Genomic DNA, 19,032 nt, shown 5'->3' with positions numbered 1-19,032 from the left:
TATGATTCTAATATGCGGAAATTTATGCTCTTTGGTGGAACGAAGACGTGGCCAAAGCAAAAGCAATTTTTAACTAAGATGTTCTGCAGGCCTCTTACCTCCAGTATGGACTTTGTTCTGTCACTGAGGATTAGTTGGTGCTTAAGCCAAATGCTGCAGCTTTATACAGATATTCTGGAAGAAAACAGTAAAGCTGTAGTGCTAAAGTGAGAAGCACAAGCCCAAGGGAGGTTTAAAGAAGATGCAATTTAAGGTTGATCTGAAGAGATAAAAGACTGCTCTCCCCTCTACCAGCAGGAATTTATAGCCAGGTTCATACAACAGATTTTTATCAGGGCTGGTCAGGACAGACACATGTTCCAAACGTTTAGAGCCAAACCCCAAAGAATTAAGGATGGGAATTCATGATTAGTCCAACCTATTCCAATTTTTTTAATGGCACTACAAGTGACCTCACATGTTTAATTATTTACCTTGACACTTGCTAATTTTGCTTTGACTTTGTATGTGAAAGTGTGCAAATCGTCTCAGATTGCATCTACAGGTTTCTTTGCCTGCATTTCCAAGTAACTGCAGAGGCTATATTTGGAAACATGATCTTCAGTCTTAATTTGACAAAATATTCCTAACTTAGTAAACTGAGGGGAGTAAATCAGGATAAACTCAGGGGACAGTGCAAAAGAAGTCTGAAGTTCTTTCAGATTCCTTTTTCGAGTGCATATTTTCACATTTACAGGCACAAACCTCAAGCCCTTCCCTTTAAGTGGGTTCATTATGTTCAGGGAATGTGTGGCAGCTGGCCGCAATGGGATTAATGATTCGATTTTGATCTGTGCATTACAAGAACTGACAGCCTTGGATTTTGCTCTGAGCCTCCATCAGATACAGCAATCACATTCCCATTTGCTTTCTTCCAACAAGGAAGTAAAATTAATGAAATTAATGGTGGCAGGCTATTCTTTTTCCCCAAAAGAGTTTGAAGGATCTGCTCAAGTGCTCATGGCTTTGGAAGGGAAGCCTTGGAAGCACCTTTGCCCTGATTGAGGCCATGAAACAGCAACTAGTCATGTAATAATTACCAGGACAATAAGAAAACCATTCAGTCTGGCATTACTTTATGATTACTGAGCTTAATGTCCTACCAATTATCTCTCCCTTTGTTAGTTTTTTTAACCCAGAAAAAGCATGCACAAAGAAACAGCACTGTAACATAAAAAGCACCATGTGCACACTCTGAATTTATTTTTAATTGTGCTGATCATTTTCCTAGCCTTTAGTAGAAACCCTTGGCAGTACATCAAGTCCTGATTATTTATTTAGGAGTGTTACTGCTTTCTTTTTTCTTAGGGAAGTATAATTTTTAAGAACAAAGGTAAAAATCCATGGAGAAAGAAGTGATTTGCAGTGAACCTAGGCTAACTTAAAGAAATGTCATCTTTGAGAAACTATTTTACTGTCTCATCTTTTTTTCTCACTGGTATCATATTTATTTCTTTGTTCCTTTGAACCCTTAAAGTGCTACCCTGCTTTTTTCTGGAGTCTCACCTCAGGTTTCTGCTGTGGGCACAGTGGGGACTGACTTTGCAACATTTCTTTCAGCAGCACCCCAAGTCAGAGACAAATGATGGTATATCATACTCAGCCTTACATGTTTTAAGGGCTGGGCATCTTGCTGTTTTATATGGGAAATGCAAAATACTAAAATCACACACCTTTAGCCCATGCTTTGGCTAAAAGGAACAATAATCTCAGCATTAGGTTGGCATTTCAGTTCTTTCTAGTAAAATGTCTCATGAGTGGCAGTTCTCTGTTGCTGCCTGTGACCTCTCATCTACCATCCTCCAGCTTTTCTGTTCTTAGTGATTCCTCAGTCCTCACTGTTGCTGCTTGATATCTGCATTCAGCACTTCCTTGAAACCTTCTTCACCTTCAAAGCCTCCAGAGCAGTTTCCAAGCTGACAGCACCGTACAGAAGGGATGCCAAGCTGGGTGACACCTTCCTGCTGCTGGCCACACATCCTGCTTTGGTCCAGTGTGAAGTGTTAAAAACAGCAGGCAAGGCTGAGAGCCCAATTCTGGCTGACATACAAGCAGGAGCAGAATATGTCACGGTGTGGGGTCTGATCCACTTGTCCTGTGCGTGGTGAAATAGCTCAGGAGGAAAATAAATTCAGATAAACGTGCTGTGTCTCAAAAGATCTCAGCTGCCGGCGCCTTGTGTGGCTGCTGGAGTGAGGAGCCAGGCTCCCAGCAGCGTGGGGCTCTGAGTTTGCACACTGCAAACCCCAGGGTATGATCCAGGGCACCGATTGCTTCTCCAGGACTTGTCTGGAGAGAGGAGGTTTAGCAGCTCCTGTTTGTGCCCAGCAAAGGGAGGGAGGATACAGGCACCTCATGCTGGCAGAAAGTGTTGGGAGAGAGGGAAGAAGCAGCCTTTGGTTCTAGGATAGTGAAGAGTCAGGTGATTGCAAATAGCTGGATCCAAAAATCCTCCAGTTTGGGGAGGAAAGATACCTTAAATAGATAGCAGCCACGTTTTAACTCCACGTATTGCAAATAACTTCCACTTGGAAAAACAGCAGTGGATGAACCCAACTAGGATGCACTTCCTGAGAAATGGGCAGCTTAAAGTTACAGAACTGTGGAAGTACTCTGTGTGGGGAAACCTCTGGGTCATATCCTCAGCTTAGATCAATCAGCACCAGCTCATTTCAGTATCCTGTCAGGGATTATTTGGCCATTGCATTTTTCAGAAAAGTGACTTTTTGTCAAAATCCATTTCTCCTTAGTCCATAAAGAGTGATGGGATGCAAATGTTATCTATGGTATTACTGTAGACACTGCTTGTATTGTAGAAGGGAATACATAATGCTTTCGATTTCCAGTATTAAAAAATTGATCTGTACTCAGGCTATTAAAAGCATACTGGAAGTCTTCCCTTTAGTCTCTGTGTTATCACATTTTAAAATGCAAAAGGGTATTTTAAATAAATGCAAATAGGGATTCACACAGTAGACATTTCTATATAATATATGCAAAACCCCCACATTTGGGGGAACATTCCTCATATTTTGTATTTCAGAAAAACAAGCCATTGGGGCTATTAAAATGTGTGCTAGAATTTTGCACTCTGCCTGTGAGTCTTTCTGAAGATTGCATGGTTTGGAGGTTGAATAGCCTCTTATCCTTTGCAGGAATCCTTCCAAAGTGTCTGAGCCTTATTAATAAGGTCGTGTGGGAAGCGTCATATGGCAAGTGATGCATGTCATGATTTACTTAAGCACTTTTGAAGGTGAAGGATCTTGGAGCCCAAAACACTTAGCAATGATAACCACCAGGAGTCTCTTGGAAATAGAATTTGTTAATCATAGAATAGTTTCATAATCCAAACTTAAAACGCTCCAAGGGAAAAGGCAGACAACATTAGAACAGTTTTCTAAGTGAATGTGCGTTTTTTAGGCAATGGAGTTCAGTGGATCCCTGTGAGAGCCAGGATTTCATAAGCAGATGCTTAGGGATGAGTACATGGAAATGTGAGTTGTTATTCCCTGATCCATGCTTATGCCTGTTTGCATCCTGCAAAGAAAAAGAGCCACTACTTAACCCAGACATTGGAACTGCACCAAAAAGGCTTTTGTGTAAGGAAAGATAATCTGCCATTATCAAAGGTGAAGCAGGAAGAAGCTGAATGAAAAAAAAAAAAAAAAAAAAAAAAAAGAGACACATTGTCACTTTGCTACTCCATTTGGATTTTCAGAGGTTTCCAGCACTGGCTGATTTCTTCTGCTATTAACAGATATTTCTCACTGGTTCCAGCAGGAACTAAGAACTCTTACAGATTCCAACAAGAGTAATGTTAATACCTTGTGGAGTATTTATGATTGCTCTACCTCGTGTATCAGACAAAACCAGGAATTTTCAAGTAAGAACAGGTTTTGTTATAGTTTTTAGTACAAGGTGAAAACAGACAATGCTGTTTTGTGAAGCAAATCCCAAAATGCGTATTTCCCAGCATAAAACCTAAACACAGAATCACAGAGACAATAAAATGGGGCTTAATCTGCATTATAGTATATGCCAGTCTAGATGGAGTATTTATATGTCCCCAGTCATTAAAGAATCTTCACTGCAAATGAACTGACTGCCTCTCTAAAAAGAAAACTGTTTTTCCTTCAAGAAATCCAGGAAGATCTTCTCAGCATGTCTGCTAGAGGGCAGGAAACTGCATCCATTTTCTTCACATCTAAAAGAAGCACAAAGCCATTCTTCCATTTCTGTTACCTCTCTGCTGCAAGAAATTTGTATCTGAATGGCTGGAATCAAACCTGTTCCAGCAGATGAAGGCAGCCTGGCTGGATATCCTTCCCTGAATCCAACTGGACTTCTTTGTGGGCTTGGGTTGGGAATTTTTTTTTTGGTGTTTCTTTTTTAAGACTTCCCAAGTTTGGAAAAAATGAGTTTTCATGCTTAATTGGAAAAGGACAGTTTAATTGAATTTCTCCCTACATAATACAGTATCACATCAGGAAATTTAACTGACCAACTCCTTGCAGTGGTTAGCATATTAAATATTGATTTGAGATCTAATGACGGTGCCATTAGAGACTCCAGGGGCTTTGCTTCATCTTGTACTAAACTGCATTGCATGTTGTGGAAAAATGTGGTCTTGGTCTCCTGAGTCGCCTCTGAATTTCACAGTGCTTGTCAAGGGATAACAAAATCTCACAGCACTAAACTTTATTGTTATTATTACTATTATTATTTCATGTATTCGATGCTGCCCATCAGAAGCTTTTGAGCTGGTTTCAGCTGGGTTATTTCTCTGTTTGACTGAGGCCAGGATCCAAACCATGACATTGACTGTGCCGAAGTGAGTTCTGTTGCGTTCTTAGGCTTTTCGTATTCCTCAGAGCGTGTTGTTCCTCTGGGCCAAGGGTAGAAGCTGCTGTAAAGTCTAATTACTGTCAGATAAGTTTTATCTATTCCTGAGGCCCAGAACGACTTGCCTCTTTTGTGTTTTGTCCCAGCTGGACAGCTGGCTGGCAACTCCTCGGTGGAGATGTACCGGCAGGTGCTCCTGTCGGGCTGCCGCTGCGTGGAGCTGGACTGCTGGAAGGGGCGGACAGCGGAGGAGGAGCCCGTCATCACCCACGGATTCACTATGACAACGGAGATCTCCTTCAAGGTACAGCACCGGGGCAGCTGCTTTAGCTGGGGAGGGTTCTTCTCGTGCAAAACCGTCACAGGTACATCGCTGCGAGGGTGGGAGGGGCAGGAAGACGCCGTGAGAGGAAATTACGGAGCAGCTGCAGAACCGTTGGAAGAGAGGAGCTGCGGCATTTGGACCTTGCGTGGGGAGGGGTTCCTGGTGGTCATGGCAGCATGAGGAAAAGGGATTATGTGGTGTGATAGCGGTGCCATCTGGGACTGGGCTCCGTGCCCGGGTCCATGCTCCTGTGCACGTCCCTGCAGCAACTCCTGCAGGGAGAGAAGCAAGCGAGGCCACGGCCAGGGCTGAGGGACCAGGCATAGCCACCACAGCTGGTTCTGCACAGAGACATGGGGGTGTGGAGGCATTGGGAGGAGCAACTGCTTGGGTTACTGCTCCGTGGGACAGAGCTGGAGGCCACAGGATTTGGACAGCAGTAACCAGCACATCCTTTTCTCCTCTCTGCCTGGTCACTGGGAGTGGGAGGCGAAAGTCCTGAACTGAGACAGGAAATAGCAGCTAGGTCTCAACAATTCGCAAGCCTTTAAGTTCCTGTGAGCAGAGAAAAATATGCTGCTCATGGCCAGGTGGGCAGGCTCCATGTGCAGGACCCAGACACTCGGCATTATATATTAAAAAAAAAAAGTGTGTATGCAATGTTATCCCTGATGCTTGGAATCACACCCAAAGTACTGGCGGGTGAAAAAGAAAAATTAATATCTTTGGAGACTGTGAAGGGATATTTGTGCCATTCAAACCCTAAACATGTCATCTATATTATTGAATTTCATCTTCCATTTCCTTTTCTACAGTATAAGGTAGCGCCCATACCCTTACCAATAACCTTATATTGTTATCTTTCTCTTAAAGATGTTTTGGATCCGAGGTGTTAGAGGAGCATAATGGAGGTGTTTTCCTGCAGTATAAGGATTGGTAGGCAGCACGGCTTATAATGGTACCTCAGGAAATCATTTTTGAAGTGTGAAGAAATAATTCTTCTTCATCTGAGGCACTAACTCACCGTGGAAATACATTTCTAGCCTTAGCTGTGTGCAGGAATATGTGGGAAAAGGTTCGTTATTGACTGTGGTTATGTTCCAGGGATTACGTGTGGATTCTGTGCCAGCTACAGCTTTGAGACATTTCTCCCATACTTGAAACCTATTGTTGGATGGGATTTTGTCTTCTGGTGCCTTTCTTTAGGGGAAAAAAGCAAACAGGTCTGCCACAGACAGAACACCAAGTTTCACTTCTACCAGAACACTCCTTTGTTTTTTCCAGTTTGCTTTCTCCAATTCTCCCCTGATTGCGTTAATCACAGAAACACGTAAAACAGCCTTCTTGCACGTTTGTTATTAACTTTCCAGTTATGTTTATGGGAAGCTAATTATGTTTATAGGCATGGGGTTTGATTGCTGGAAGTCCTTTAATTAAGGAAGATGGCTCTCGACTGCTTTGGTCATGAGCAGGAATTTAAAACGAAGTTAATCTGATTTTTAAAAGGATCATTAGTGGGAACAAGGATTATCCCTGGATATTTAGATGTTCAACCCTTGGCATTGTGCTAGCAGGAGAGATATTGGAAGGTATTTTAAACCTGCTCAGGAGTATTTCATCGGTCATTTCAGGGCAGGCGTTTTTTTAATCCACACAGAAAAATGTGAAAAACATCTCGATTTCTTTTCAACACTCCAAGTGTGCTGCTTGGCTGGGGAGGAGCAAAATGGCAGTGAAATAACGTGTCAGGAGTGTGAGAATCAATTCATGTCTTGAGTTCTGAATCATTTATCAGCTCACACTTTTGCCGTGACCACAGCACAAGGATTGTGCTCAGTCTGCCGCCGTTCACAGCCTCAGACAGACGCCCTAAAGTGCAGAGGCAGCAGCACTATGCGCTCCTCATCCTTATGTTCCTGGGCTTTTGGGTTCCTTGGTTTTCCCCTCGCTTCGTGACTCAGAAATCCGTCAGGTTTTCCTGGGCTGTGGATTGTGAGCTGCTGCCAGGGTGGGATCCTGCAGGGAGTGGCCATGGATGTCATGCCATGAGCAGGGATCTGTGTGTGTGTAACCATGTTTACACCTTGGAGAGCTGCTTCAGGTGGGTCATCCTGCAGCTGGAGCCAAGTGTGGAACCTGCCAGCTCGTTTCCTTCTGACCACAGAGCGTTTGCCTTCACCGAACCGGCATCTGAGCTTCTCATCCTTGCATCCCATGGGTGCAATTCTAATTTTACTCCTCCAGGTTATTTTCCCCACTCATACAGGATTCCATCCCCTCTTGCAGCAGCAAGGCAGTTGAAAATAAGTGGGCCAGAAGAATGTACCAGAAGCTCAGTTTTTCCTTTAGGAAGTGGATTTCCTGCTGTTACACTTCTCAGTTGAGCCTCTAAAAGTACAGAAAACGAACGAGAGGAATCCCCAGAGAAAGCTTGTTTAAAATAAAACATCTTTTAGGTTTTAGTCATCCTTGTGATTTGGCATGGCAGAGACTTACGGGTTCTTAGAAATTCCAGAGTTTGCCAGCATATGAAAAGTCTTCAGTGTTTTATAAGTTCTTATGGAAGAGAGATTTGTTCCAAGAGGGAAACATTTCATAATTTGTAACGATGAGTGCATTGATTGTGCACCTCACTAAAATCATAGTTATCAAATTGCTTTTCTACTGGATTTAGGGTTTCCATTTTTCACAGAGCTGACAGGAAACTTTACGGAAGTCTCCTTTGCTGAGTCCTCTGATAATTAATACAGAACCAACTGTTTTAATTGAGTAAAGATTTCTTTTTTTTCCTTTATTTTGCCTTAAAGGGATTTCCATCATCAAAAAAAAAAAAGAGAAGGAACTAAAATGTGAGTCAGAGTAACGAAGGATTTTATGGATACATGCTTGTGCTGATGATGTTTAGAAGATCTGCCTTTGTCAGAGCATGTTTATTGTAGCACATGAAAGCCGTAGCTGCAGGCATGGAACAACTCCACAGCAGAAGCAAGCTTTACGTTTAAACTATTGATTTTGGCAGACATAAATAATTTCTTGAGTAACGTATTGCTTGAGACATTTTGGAGATTTGCGTGTAGTTCAGGTTGAAAAATATGGTTGTGGTAAGAGCACATCCAGAGCTTTCTGGGATGTTTAGGAAGGGCTGATCTCAGGGAGTGTTTTCAGAGCTTGTTTGGTTTTTCTGTCTTCAAAGGTTAAAACTGTGCTTCTTTAGAGGGCTAAATTTGTAACTGTGTTTCTTTTGATTCTTTAGGAAGTAATAGAAGCTATTGCTGAATGTGCATTTAAGACATCGCCCTTTCCAATCCTCCTTTCCTTTGAAAATCATGTGGATTCGTAAGTAATTACCGCATTTTTCTTGTCTGATGTTTCATTTTTTATAAGGTCTAGGTGTGAAATTGTGTGTGCACTTGTGACACAAACAACAGCTCCTATCCAAAAATGAAATTGGGCCTGTTCTTGAAAACCTTCCTGAATCAGGACCTTTTGTGTGAGAGTGGAGGTTTGATTGTGACAGGGATTTTGTTAACTTTTCGCTCTCGGTACGTTCTGCTGGAATGTAACAATACTCCGAAGAACATGAGGCAGTGTTTCACCTGCTGGTGACCCTATTCTGTGCCATAAACATATTCAGAATTTGCTCTGTCTCTCGTGTTAGAAGCAGAGGCCAGAACCGTGGACTTAAAGGACTGAAAAATAGGAGTTCATTTCTGCAAAAAAACCAAAAACCAGTTTTCTTAAGTTTATTTAATTTTCTTTTTTTTGTTGTTGTTGTTATTGTTGCAAGAAAAGGACAATTTTTCCATGTAAGAGAAGAAAAAATTAATGAGAGCACTTCTAGCTTTGTCCTAGTGATCTATTTTATTTTTATAGTTCTGATTTATTTTTGACATTAACTTTGTTTTTGTGTGCAGAGACCACATGGTTCAAAGTAGGGTGACATTGACATACAACATGTGCCTTAGCTTGAATTGCCTTTTCCCCTTTTGTGGGTTTTTTTTTTGGTTTTTTTTTTTTTTTGCTGTGAAAACACTTCCAACACTTCTGGAGGCAGTTTGGACTTAGAAACTAATTTTTGGGTTTTGTTTTGGCTTTTTTTTTTTTTCCAATGTAAAATAAAAATATTCTTGGGGACAGCTATGAATGTTTTAATACAAATCAGAAATTATGTTGGCATTTTTGTTTCTGAAAAAGGAAAAGGGTGAAGGCTAACTGCTTTTCCGTTGTTTTAGGAATAATATTCTTGTCATAAGGGAAGGAACTGCTAGAAGAAGCTATGTAAGAATATTTTCAAAGAACAGATGTGGCAATATTGATCAAAATTTATGTAGGTAGAAAAATTTAAATCTGAGGGCTGAGCTCCACTGCCTGTACACCTCAGAGTATAAATTTACCTCTTGTGGTCAAATGTGTGTTTGCCCTGCACACGTCCCGAGGCCACATGGTTGTGATCCAAACAGCTACCTCTTAAATCCTGCTTAGTTATTCCTGTCTTCCTCTGAAAGACCACACAGATGCTGTGTTTAATTTCCTTCTCTAATGGCCCCCTCATTTCTTTTTGGTGTATAGTTTGTCCCTTTGGACTTGCACTCACCTACTCCTGTGGGTCTGAACTCACAGTGCTTCCGAAGGCAGCCTCTGGCCTTTAGGAAAGATGTCAAGCATACTTTTTGAAAGTATTATATTTTGTACTCATTCTTCTGGATTTATTATAATGTACATTCACTCTGTTACTCTGAGGCAGAGAAAAAACAACAGCTAAATTATTTCAACCACAAGAGTTACATTTTTCTTCCTTTAAAGTCATTATGACTTAAATCTTTGACTGTTCCAGGGTGATCTGTTCTATTTTAGGAAGGCGAAGAAGTAAAAAGATTTATGAAATAAACTCCTGTCAGATGTAAGTTATATACACAAGTGGCTTTAAAATTATAAGATAAAACAGTGTCAGGATTAAAGGCAGACACTGCAGGAATGTGACAGAAAGGGAACAGAGCTCCTGCTGCATTACTCTGTTATTTGCAGTTTGCCCCACGGAAGGCATTGCACCTTTCTCTCCAGAGACCTCCAGCCATGGAATAAGGAATTAACCTTACGTGTATTCCCTGATATGCTTCGCTAAGACACAGGTCTTTAGCAAAGCAAGTTTGCAAAGCCATGACCAGATGTTTTCTCTTTCTGAGGCTTTCCTGCTAGTGATTATTTTCTGCTGTAGTAAATTATCAGATTCAGCGTGTGTGTTTTTTGTTTTTGCTTTGGCTGAAAATAATTTCTAGTTATTTTACCAACTTCTACAGTTACCCCTTAATACCTCCGCTAGTTGCCAGAGAAATCTGCAATTAGCCACACCACTCACAGAAAAGTTCACCTAATTTCATGGAGTGCTCCTTTTGTCTTGTCGTTTACTTGGAATGCTGTTTTTCTCCTAGATCTTAAAGCTGGACTTTGTCTTAAATCTTAAAAAAAGTGCCAAAGATTTTTTTAGAATTGCTGTCAAACAAATCCTGTTTCATCAATTCCTACTTCTTGGGGACCAAATATTTTTTTTCTGCTTTTCAAGTTGCGAGAGTCATTTGTGAAATTCTGGTCCCCTAGAAATTTTGGCATTGGCTTAAACAAAAATATGGGTTTAGCCTGTGTTTGTGGCTTTTAAACAGACTGCAGTTATCAGAGGTAAATAAGTTTTCACATCACCACCATAGATATGACAGTGTTAATCACCATTGGATTTAAAATGCAATTTTTCTTCCTTCTGGATTATGTTCATGGGAATATTTTTGACACTTCCAGTCCACCTAGGGGAAAATTCACTTTTTAGCACATTGTGTAAATCATCTCATTTGCCTTCCTTTGATGTGTTTCCTAGAAGGGCTCCTCTCCAATATCATCATAGCACATGAAGGATTTTTATTTTCTTGACTATAACTCCACTAATAGTGCGGGTTTTTTCTTGCCTGTTTATATGCAATAAAAAGTTAAGAAAAACAGGCAAGCATGTAACTTTTAGATGACATAAAATATTATGTATGCCATCATTGATATTGAAGTCAGAACGTGCTCACTGGAGAAAAAAAAAAAAAAAAAACCACTAAAACAAGCTGTGGTTCTGTGAAAAAATTGAAAAAAGCCAAAAAGTGCCCTGAAAATGTTGAAAAGACCTCAAGAAGACCTTGACGTTTGAAATGGGGCTTGCAAGCCGATAAGCAATCTGCAAATCTGAGAGCAGACACTCTATAATTAGAAATGCACTGATGACATAGCAAAAAGGTTAAGTGATCCTTGAGCAGTATCCATATGAGATTGCTTCCAAGATTAAATTTAATTACAGTTATTCATACTGCTGGTTTCTGGCTGGAATTGTTGCTTGAAATATTAACGGGGATTTTATCACTTTTTCATCCCACACTTTGAATTATTTTAGACTCTTCTGGGAAGCATCTGTGCCTTTGTCTTATGCAGAGGAAGTATCTCTGCAGAAGTGATAAAAATGTAATGTTGGGAGCAGCGGTTGTGCCAAGGAGCCTGTGTGGTTGACCTTCATAATAGGCATGATGCAAACACAGTAAAACAAAGTGCAGGCACTACAATAATGATAATGAAGACATTTCTTAATATTCTTTACATTTCCATATCTCCAGGTATCACGTTCCCCCTCTATGTCCCCTTGCCCTAGCACTTTTGGGGCGCATTTATAGTTAGTCTGTGTGCTACCTGTCCATTTCTGCACAGTAAAAATCATAAAGCAGTTAAAGTCAGCTCAATCAATTTTCACTGCAAGGCATGAATGCTGAGAGAATTTCCAGTAACAGGAGATGTGGACCAAGAAATACCTGGTTTTTGACTTCAGAAAAAAAATTGGGGAACCTACTGATTTAGAAACTTCAGTGTTTCAGTTGCTCTGGTTCATAATTTTCAAAGAATGGAAAATACAAATGAACTGGTATTCCAGCATTTTAAAATACTTGAATAGGAATATGTCATCTGCTATTCCTGATGATCTCTCTTGCAACAGTACATACATAGAGATGTATATATTAGGGAGAAAGAGAATACAAAAAACTATCACAGGTAAATGCTGGTACTCCTAACTTTTTTTTTTTTTTTAATTCCCTCTTAGGAGCTTTTAAAAATATCTGTACACATAGTCCAGATCACAAAGACAAGTAATTTTATAGTGTCAAGATTTTTCTTGTTTGGCCTTGTTTACTTACCTCCAGGGTTTCTTGTGGTGGTAAAACCCATTGGTTTTTCATGTAATTTTCCTCCTTTCTGCCTCTGGGATGCAGTGACATTGGAATTTATGCGCTGAATCAACATAACGTTGCATTACATTTTTCTCGTTTGCAAAAACGAAAGTTCTCACTGTGCTCTCTTTGAGGTAAACATGTAATTAAACACAGAAGATCAGAAGAATTTCTTCTGGCTGTGGTGGTGGCTGGGAATTTATTACATTTAACTCTAGCTTTTTTTTTTTTTTTTTTTTTTGAGTTCCTATAGAGAGCTCTTTTTGGAGTTGTGTCCATTTAAGGATGATGATGATGTCACATCTAATTACTGCGGTTTCAATAAATGCTCTCTTTTGATTCAAGGAGTTGTCCTTTGAACTTTCTGGGTTCTGAGAGTATGGATCTGTCCAGAACACACGCTGGGGGAGAAGACTGAAATAAAACTCCCTCTAATAATGACCCGTGGATTTATGGCACATGCACGCTCTGCTGGAGTGCTGCCTTTATTTCCCTTGGTAGCTGAGGGCTGGAAACATCCAACACAATGTCCCAGCCTGATCTGCTCCTCCATCACCTTCTCCTGTGTGGGTTCTCTGTTCTGCTGCCCTGCTTGTCTTCAACTCTATTTTCCATCCTCAGCTAAAAATGCTTTTTATCTTCTGTGCAGAACTGGCTGCATGCAAAACACAGCATTCATGAAATGCTGTCGGGATTCAAACTGCGTGCAGCTCTTGCTTTGGGGAGTAATTTAAAGCCTCCTCGTGGTATTTTTTTGTCACTGACTGGGCTAATGACTGCTTCAGCCCCTCTCTGCTTCCAGGGGCAGCCAGGGTGCTGATCCCAGGGAAATTACATTTTCTGATTGAAATGTCATTTGGCCACACAACCTTTTTCTCAGCCCTGGTTTGGCCACGCTGACCCTGGGAGTTGGTAGCCACTGACCAGCTGGGCACAGCCAAGGGTTGAATTCCTAGTTTGCAAGAGAGAAATGAGCTTTTTTCCCCTTTTTTTTCCTCGACATCCAGCTCTGTTTTGTCATGAAAAGTAGCTCCATGGTAACATAATAGCTTATAGCATCCCTGTCTCTTCCATGATATGCAGATCCTAATTAACGGGAGCTGAGGAAGTTATATTAAGCCATATAAACCTGTCCTTTAATTGAGACTTCCCAACAGAGTGTCAAAAAAGGAAACTTTGAAAGATGCCTCAGCTCAGATGCTACGCATTTTAAACAGGCACATGTATCAAAAAATACTCTGTTTTCTAAAATTAGAGAGTGACTGTGGTACTGAGCTGCATTTTGAGATGATTGGAATAATGTTTCTGAGCTATAAAAACCTATCTTCGGTCCTGAAACTTCCATCACTGATACGCAGGAATTATTTCATCTTTTGGTTGCACTCTGGGAAAATTGGTTATAAGTAGAGTTTGCTGTGGTTCAGTTTACTTACAGAGGATGTTGTGAAAACTGCTGTAGTGCCAGAAAAATCCCAGGCATGTGTATAAAGTAACATGAGGGGGAAGATATTTAAATTTTGAAGAAAAGTATTGCCTGAAGGAGGCAAATTCATGTTGTGGTTGTTTCACTGCTATTCCATTGACTTACGCCTTTACTTCATGTGTGTGTTCCCTTTGATAAACTCCCATCATTGGAAGTGAAATAATTGCATGATATATGCAGGTCTCACTGAAAAATTCACAGCTATTGGATCAGGAAATTATATCTAGTTTAGGGCTATAAGGTACTCCATTACCGCTGCTTCTACTCTGGAGCATTAGTAGGACTCATTTCTTTCTTTCTTTTCTCCCCTTAGCCCTAAACAACAGGCAAAAATGGCGGAGTACTGCAGATTAATATTTGGAGATGCACTGCTTATGGATCCCTTGGAAAAATACCCGGTAATGTGCCTTGGTGTTTATCAGATCACAAATGTCCCTATGAATTTTTATTTAAGGGTCTCAGTCCTGCCTCATTCTTCATTTAAAGCCTTTCAGTCTAAAGGAGGGTATTAAGCGACGTGAGCTGTTGGTGACTTAAGCATCATTTCTGGTGCAGAGATTGCCCTGATGGAGTGAATTGTGATCTTTTAAATGCAATTGATCCTCATAGCTGCCATTTTAAAACGTAGACTCTCATATCTGAGCTAATACTTATTTTGGTTATTACTGCAGACATTTCATAAAGCATTTTTCTTCTTAAGTGCCCTCAGTAGCCCTATTTCATTTAATGTTGACATTGCCTCTTGTGCAAAATCCATTTCATTTTAACAGGGCTTACAGAGGTTACAGAACCGTCCTGTGCCGTGTGCTCCCTAAGAAACTGCCACTAAACTAAGCTGGTTTCTTCTGCTGCTCTAACAAATCTCTCCTCTTTCCTCCTGGAAGCTGGAAGCTGGGGTTCCTCTCCCAAGCCCTATGGATTTAATGTACAAAATCCTGGTGAAGAATAAGAAGAAGTCTCACAAGTCAGCAGACGGGAGCGCGAAGAAGAAGCTGTCGGAGCAAGCTTCCAACACTTGCAGTGATACGTCCAGTATGTTTGAGCCTTCCTCCCCTGGAGCAGGTAGGGCTTGGATCTACTGATATTCTTCTCCCTTAGGCACAAATGCTTATTTACAGCTCCAATCCCATCCCTTTGCAGTCCTCTAGCAAGGTAAAGGTGCCCCAGTGTGGGCTGCTCTGCAGGAAACAGCCCTCAAGATCCCGGAGTCCGTTCTGTGAGGGCTCGCAGCCGAGGAATTCTCATGGAATGACCCAGGGCTCACTGATGTGTGCTGACATTTCTCTGCACTGCTTATTAAGGACAGGGAGCTGCCAGCTCCTCCACCCTCGGCTGCCTTTCCTGTGTGCCCAAGACCAAAATCAAATGTAAACGTCCTCTTTTCCCTGTCACCTCTGGGCTGGGCCTGCCATTCTCTGGTGCCCTTTCAGACAGAACCCAGTGTCCAGGAGAGCTGTAGAGTGTCTGCAGTGCCTCAGGGTTTAGGATAAAGGGGTGAGATCCCTGTTCCTCAGGCAGGGAAGGCTCTTGTCCTGCATTAGTTGGGAACATGTCATGGACCTCTGTTTAAAGTGCTGTAAAATGTTCTTCTGTTCCAGAGGTGGAAACAGGCAAGAATAATAAAGTTTCTATATCCTGATTCCCAGTCTGTTCCCTGCACTGGAGTTTCCTCTCCTATTGAGACTAAAATTTTGTGTTCTTATAAGCACAGACATTTATGCCCCAGCAGTAGAAAACTTAAAGAGTAAATTGAAAGCTCTGCTGAAATGTAAGTTCATCGCCATTTGCCATTTACAAACTTCTCCCCATTGTTTGTAGTTTTTTCTAAACTCTGATTAACTGAGCTGAAAATTTTCATGCTGGCAGTTTGCCCCAAGCAGAATTAACAAGAAAGAATTCCTGCTTCATTTGTGGATAACATTGTTTATCCTATTAGCAGCAAAGAAAGGGTTTTCAACTGTTGTTTTTAAGAAACTATGAAAAGGGCACGCTTCGGAGTGCGCTTTGAATTTCAAAGGAAGATTCATCCTGGTGTCAGGATGAATACTATTTTCTTGATTTGCTTTAGACAAATCCCAAGCAGGAGAAAGATAAGTGTGTGTTCCAGCTGCCTCCTTTCCAGCATTTGAAGTCAGCCCTGTGTTCCTAACTCTTCGTTTTTGTTACCAGCACACGGTGAGGACAGTGGCAGAGAACATGGCCTTGGCTTTCTGAGAGCCTGGGCTGCACAGAGGGCAGCAGCTTTGCCTTTCAGGAGCCTCCCTAGGAGCTCTTCTAGGAAAAGACCCAGGCTGTGAATAAAGATGATGATGATGTGAGGCAGAAGGGTCAGTCCCATTAACAGGGTGTGTAATTTTACAAATTAACTGTGACCATTATGCCCGTGTTACCTCTGTAACAGCCTCTGATTGTGAAAATGAGCACTTACAGGTTGGAAAATGCTGGAACTGAGACTGCAGAATTGCTGTGGTGGCTTTGTTCATCAATGATTGCCAAAACACGTTGCTTGGAGTCCTTGTGTCAGCCTCTGTTTCTCCTTTAGGACTTGTGCCTCTTTCTGAGAATTCAGCTAGTCAATATTTTTCCTCTCTTTGTCATTCAGTACTTGATAGAGCATCCTCACTGAGTTTCTGTGGGGGTATCCAGGCTGCCTGTGAGCTCCTGACAAACAGCAATGAATTTATCTGAATGATACCTGTGGGAAGTGCAATAATATTAAACCAATTTTCTCTAAGGACAGACAAATCTGACAGAACTTAAGAACACTTTAGGGATGACTGATGAGGAACACCCAAAATGTCATTTTTCTTAAGTACTTTGAATTTTGAAATATTCAGAGCTCCAGAGATTACAGCTATGAGAACACGGCATTTCTGTAAATCAGGTGCCAGTTTTTCTGTCTGTGGACAGTTAAAAATAAATTATTTACCATTTTATAAGAACACTGTGGTAGTGAAAAATTTCCACATGGCAGAGCCCAAGAGTCACCATGACACCCTTCTTCTCACATCTCCATATTGGCAATGTGCCATCCTGGAGCCCTGCAAGCCTTGTGCTCCTCTGCGCCCAATACCAATTTCTCTCTGGAGAAATGCAATTAATCAGAAGCCTGATTCTTAACATTTCTCAGCATTAAGTGCTTCAGTACTCCAACCTTAATCTTTACATTTAGCAACTTGGACATATTATTCAAACTACTCAATTGGGTTGTATAGCTCCTGTCAGGATAGCTGCTGATCTCCAGGAGACAGTAATTCATACTGGAGTTGATATCAAGATTTGCTGTGTCTTACATTGCTTGGGGTCAGATTTAAACCCAAGTAAACCCACGTTTTTGATGTGTTATAAGACCATATAAAAGTGTAGTGCCCGTGAAATAGTTGCAATAATGAAAGAAAGAATTCTGAGCTTTGTAGGATGCCTTGCAGGATGCCCATGAAGCTGATGGAGGAAGTGACTTGAACACATTTCAGTGGAAAAAACCTTTTCTAAAAGTAGAGTAAAGCTGACAAAGCAGGAGAATCATTTCTGAGATAACCATTGAGAGATAGATGGCAATTTTGGTAAAGAAGCATCTTAGACCTGGCTGGTCTTGCACAATGAACAGAAGTAAGCAAGCAAGGTTTCCAAAGGAGTTGTGATAAAACACAGTGGAGAAGGAGCAGTGGCAGTTCTGCAGGGACACACATTTCACCAAAAGCAGGCCCGTGCTGAACGGAGCTAAAACGTGCTACTGGAGCAATATTTAAATATTGTTAAATAAGCAAGTTGTTAGCTTCTCACTAGTAAGAGGGTGGTTTATTCAGAGCGGTGGATGCTGCAAGGAAGGAGTCATGGAAGACAGAGAGAGAGGGCAGATCTGCCTCCATGCTTTCATGATGCCTAAATGGAAAACTGGGTAAAAGGTTTTAGGCTCAGTGTATGTAACTGCTGCCAATGCCAGCTGAGACCAGTGTTACAAAGCAGAACGGTTTATCAAACCGAAGAAAGTTTATTTTTCCCTTTGTAAAAATAAGCAAGTGCTGATGTGCAGTGGAAAAAGCCCAAAAGGTGATTGCCCTCTGGGATGCTGCAGAGTTGCAGAGTTAACAAGCTGCACCAGCAAGTACCACATTCATAATTCATCCTGGCCATTGTTTGGAAAGGGTCTGAGAAAGCAGATGACCAGATTCCTCTGAATTTCAAGCACTGTCTAACCTTTGGTTTTATTAGGCTCTCAGTATCTGTTAGGATGATGAGAATGAATAATGTTTGGCACACTCCTTCCTCAGCCCAGGGATTTGGCTTGCCATTCCCAGCTCTCCTGATCATCCTCCAGTCAGTATTACTGTGTTGAGCCCCTCTACCCATCAGCTGGGGTTCAGCCTCCTTTGTCCACTCATCATTTTTCCTAAGGAGCACTTTCATATCTCCTCCACACTGCCCCACTCACCAGGGACAGTTGAAAACATCCTTGAAAACATCCTTAAAACTGCCCTGTTCTTTCACTGGAGTTTCCTGTGCCCTTCTGCCTGCGAGTGGTTGGCAGTATCTGTGTTTTAACTTGTGGTAGGGAGCAGCATCCTCTAATTTCTTGATATTCTTCTGTCTGCCTCGGTCCATGGGCAGGCTTTTGTTTGGCTTCCTTAGAGAAGGACTCCGTTTTCACTGTGTTTGTGTGCCACACAGCATTGAAGAGGTCCTGTGCTGACCTGAGTTTGCAGTCCCATCTAAATGCAGATAGTAATGATGGTACTGAAGCTAATTGTCCCTTAGAAAGCCTCAGGGTGACTTTGTGTCCCTGCCGTGAGTCAGGCAGAGAGGGCTGGGTGTGAGCACAGGGCCGTGCTGCTGGGGGAAAGGCAGTGCAGATGTGGGAAAGGCAGTGCAGATGTACCACACCTCCTGAAACGCTCATTTTCATTCCATGCTGGCAGTCCTGTGTGTTACTTATCCTGGTTTTGCTGGCTGATGCAGAACTTTGAAAATGAGATTTGATCTCCTTGGGAGTATTTGTGTTAAATGTTTTTAAATAAACGAACCGTGTGTTGTGTTCTTTTCCTCTGGGGACACTTCCAGTGAGAACAGGCTATTGTGTACCTCTTACCTCAGAAGTGCAA

General features: G+C 41.6%; 1 protein-coding gene across 3 annotated transcripts in view; it reads left to right on the top strand.

Annotated features, from left to right (window-relative positions):
• The window catches only part of LOC120751182 (1-phosphatidylinositol 4,5-bisphosphate phosphodiesterase beta-1), a 335,996-nt gene that overhangs the window by 233,064 nt on the left and 83,900 nt on the right, over positions 1–19,032 (top strand). For all 3 annotated transcript variants that reach the window (XM_040060651.1, XM_040060652.2, XM_040060653.2), the window contains exons 11-14: positions 5,028–5,185; positions 8,460–8,542; positions 14,247–14,331; positions 14,818–14,995. In XM_040060651.1, the coding sequence (XP_039916585.1) occupies positions 5,028–5,185; positions 8,460–8,542; positions 14,247–14,331; positions 14,818–14,995 (504 nt within the window). The remainder of the gene's footprint in view (positions 1–5,027; positions 5,186–8,459; positions 8,543–14,246; positions 14,332–14,817; positions 14,996–19,032) is intronic.

This window comes from Hirundo rustica, chromosome 3, assembly GCF_015227805.2.
Source record: "Hirundo rustica isolate bHirRus1 chromosome 3, bHirRus1.pri.v3, whole genome shotgun sequence".
NCBI classification, from domain to species: domain Eukaryota; kingdom Metazoa; phylum Chordata; class Aves; order Passeriformes; family Hirundinidae; genus Hirundo; species Hirundo rustica.
The sequence above is the reverse complement of the archived record's forward strand: the minus strand, read 5'-3'. Positions and strand labels throughout refer to the sequence as shown.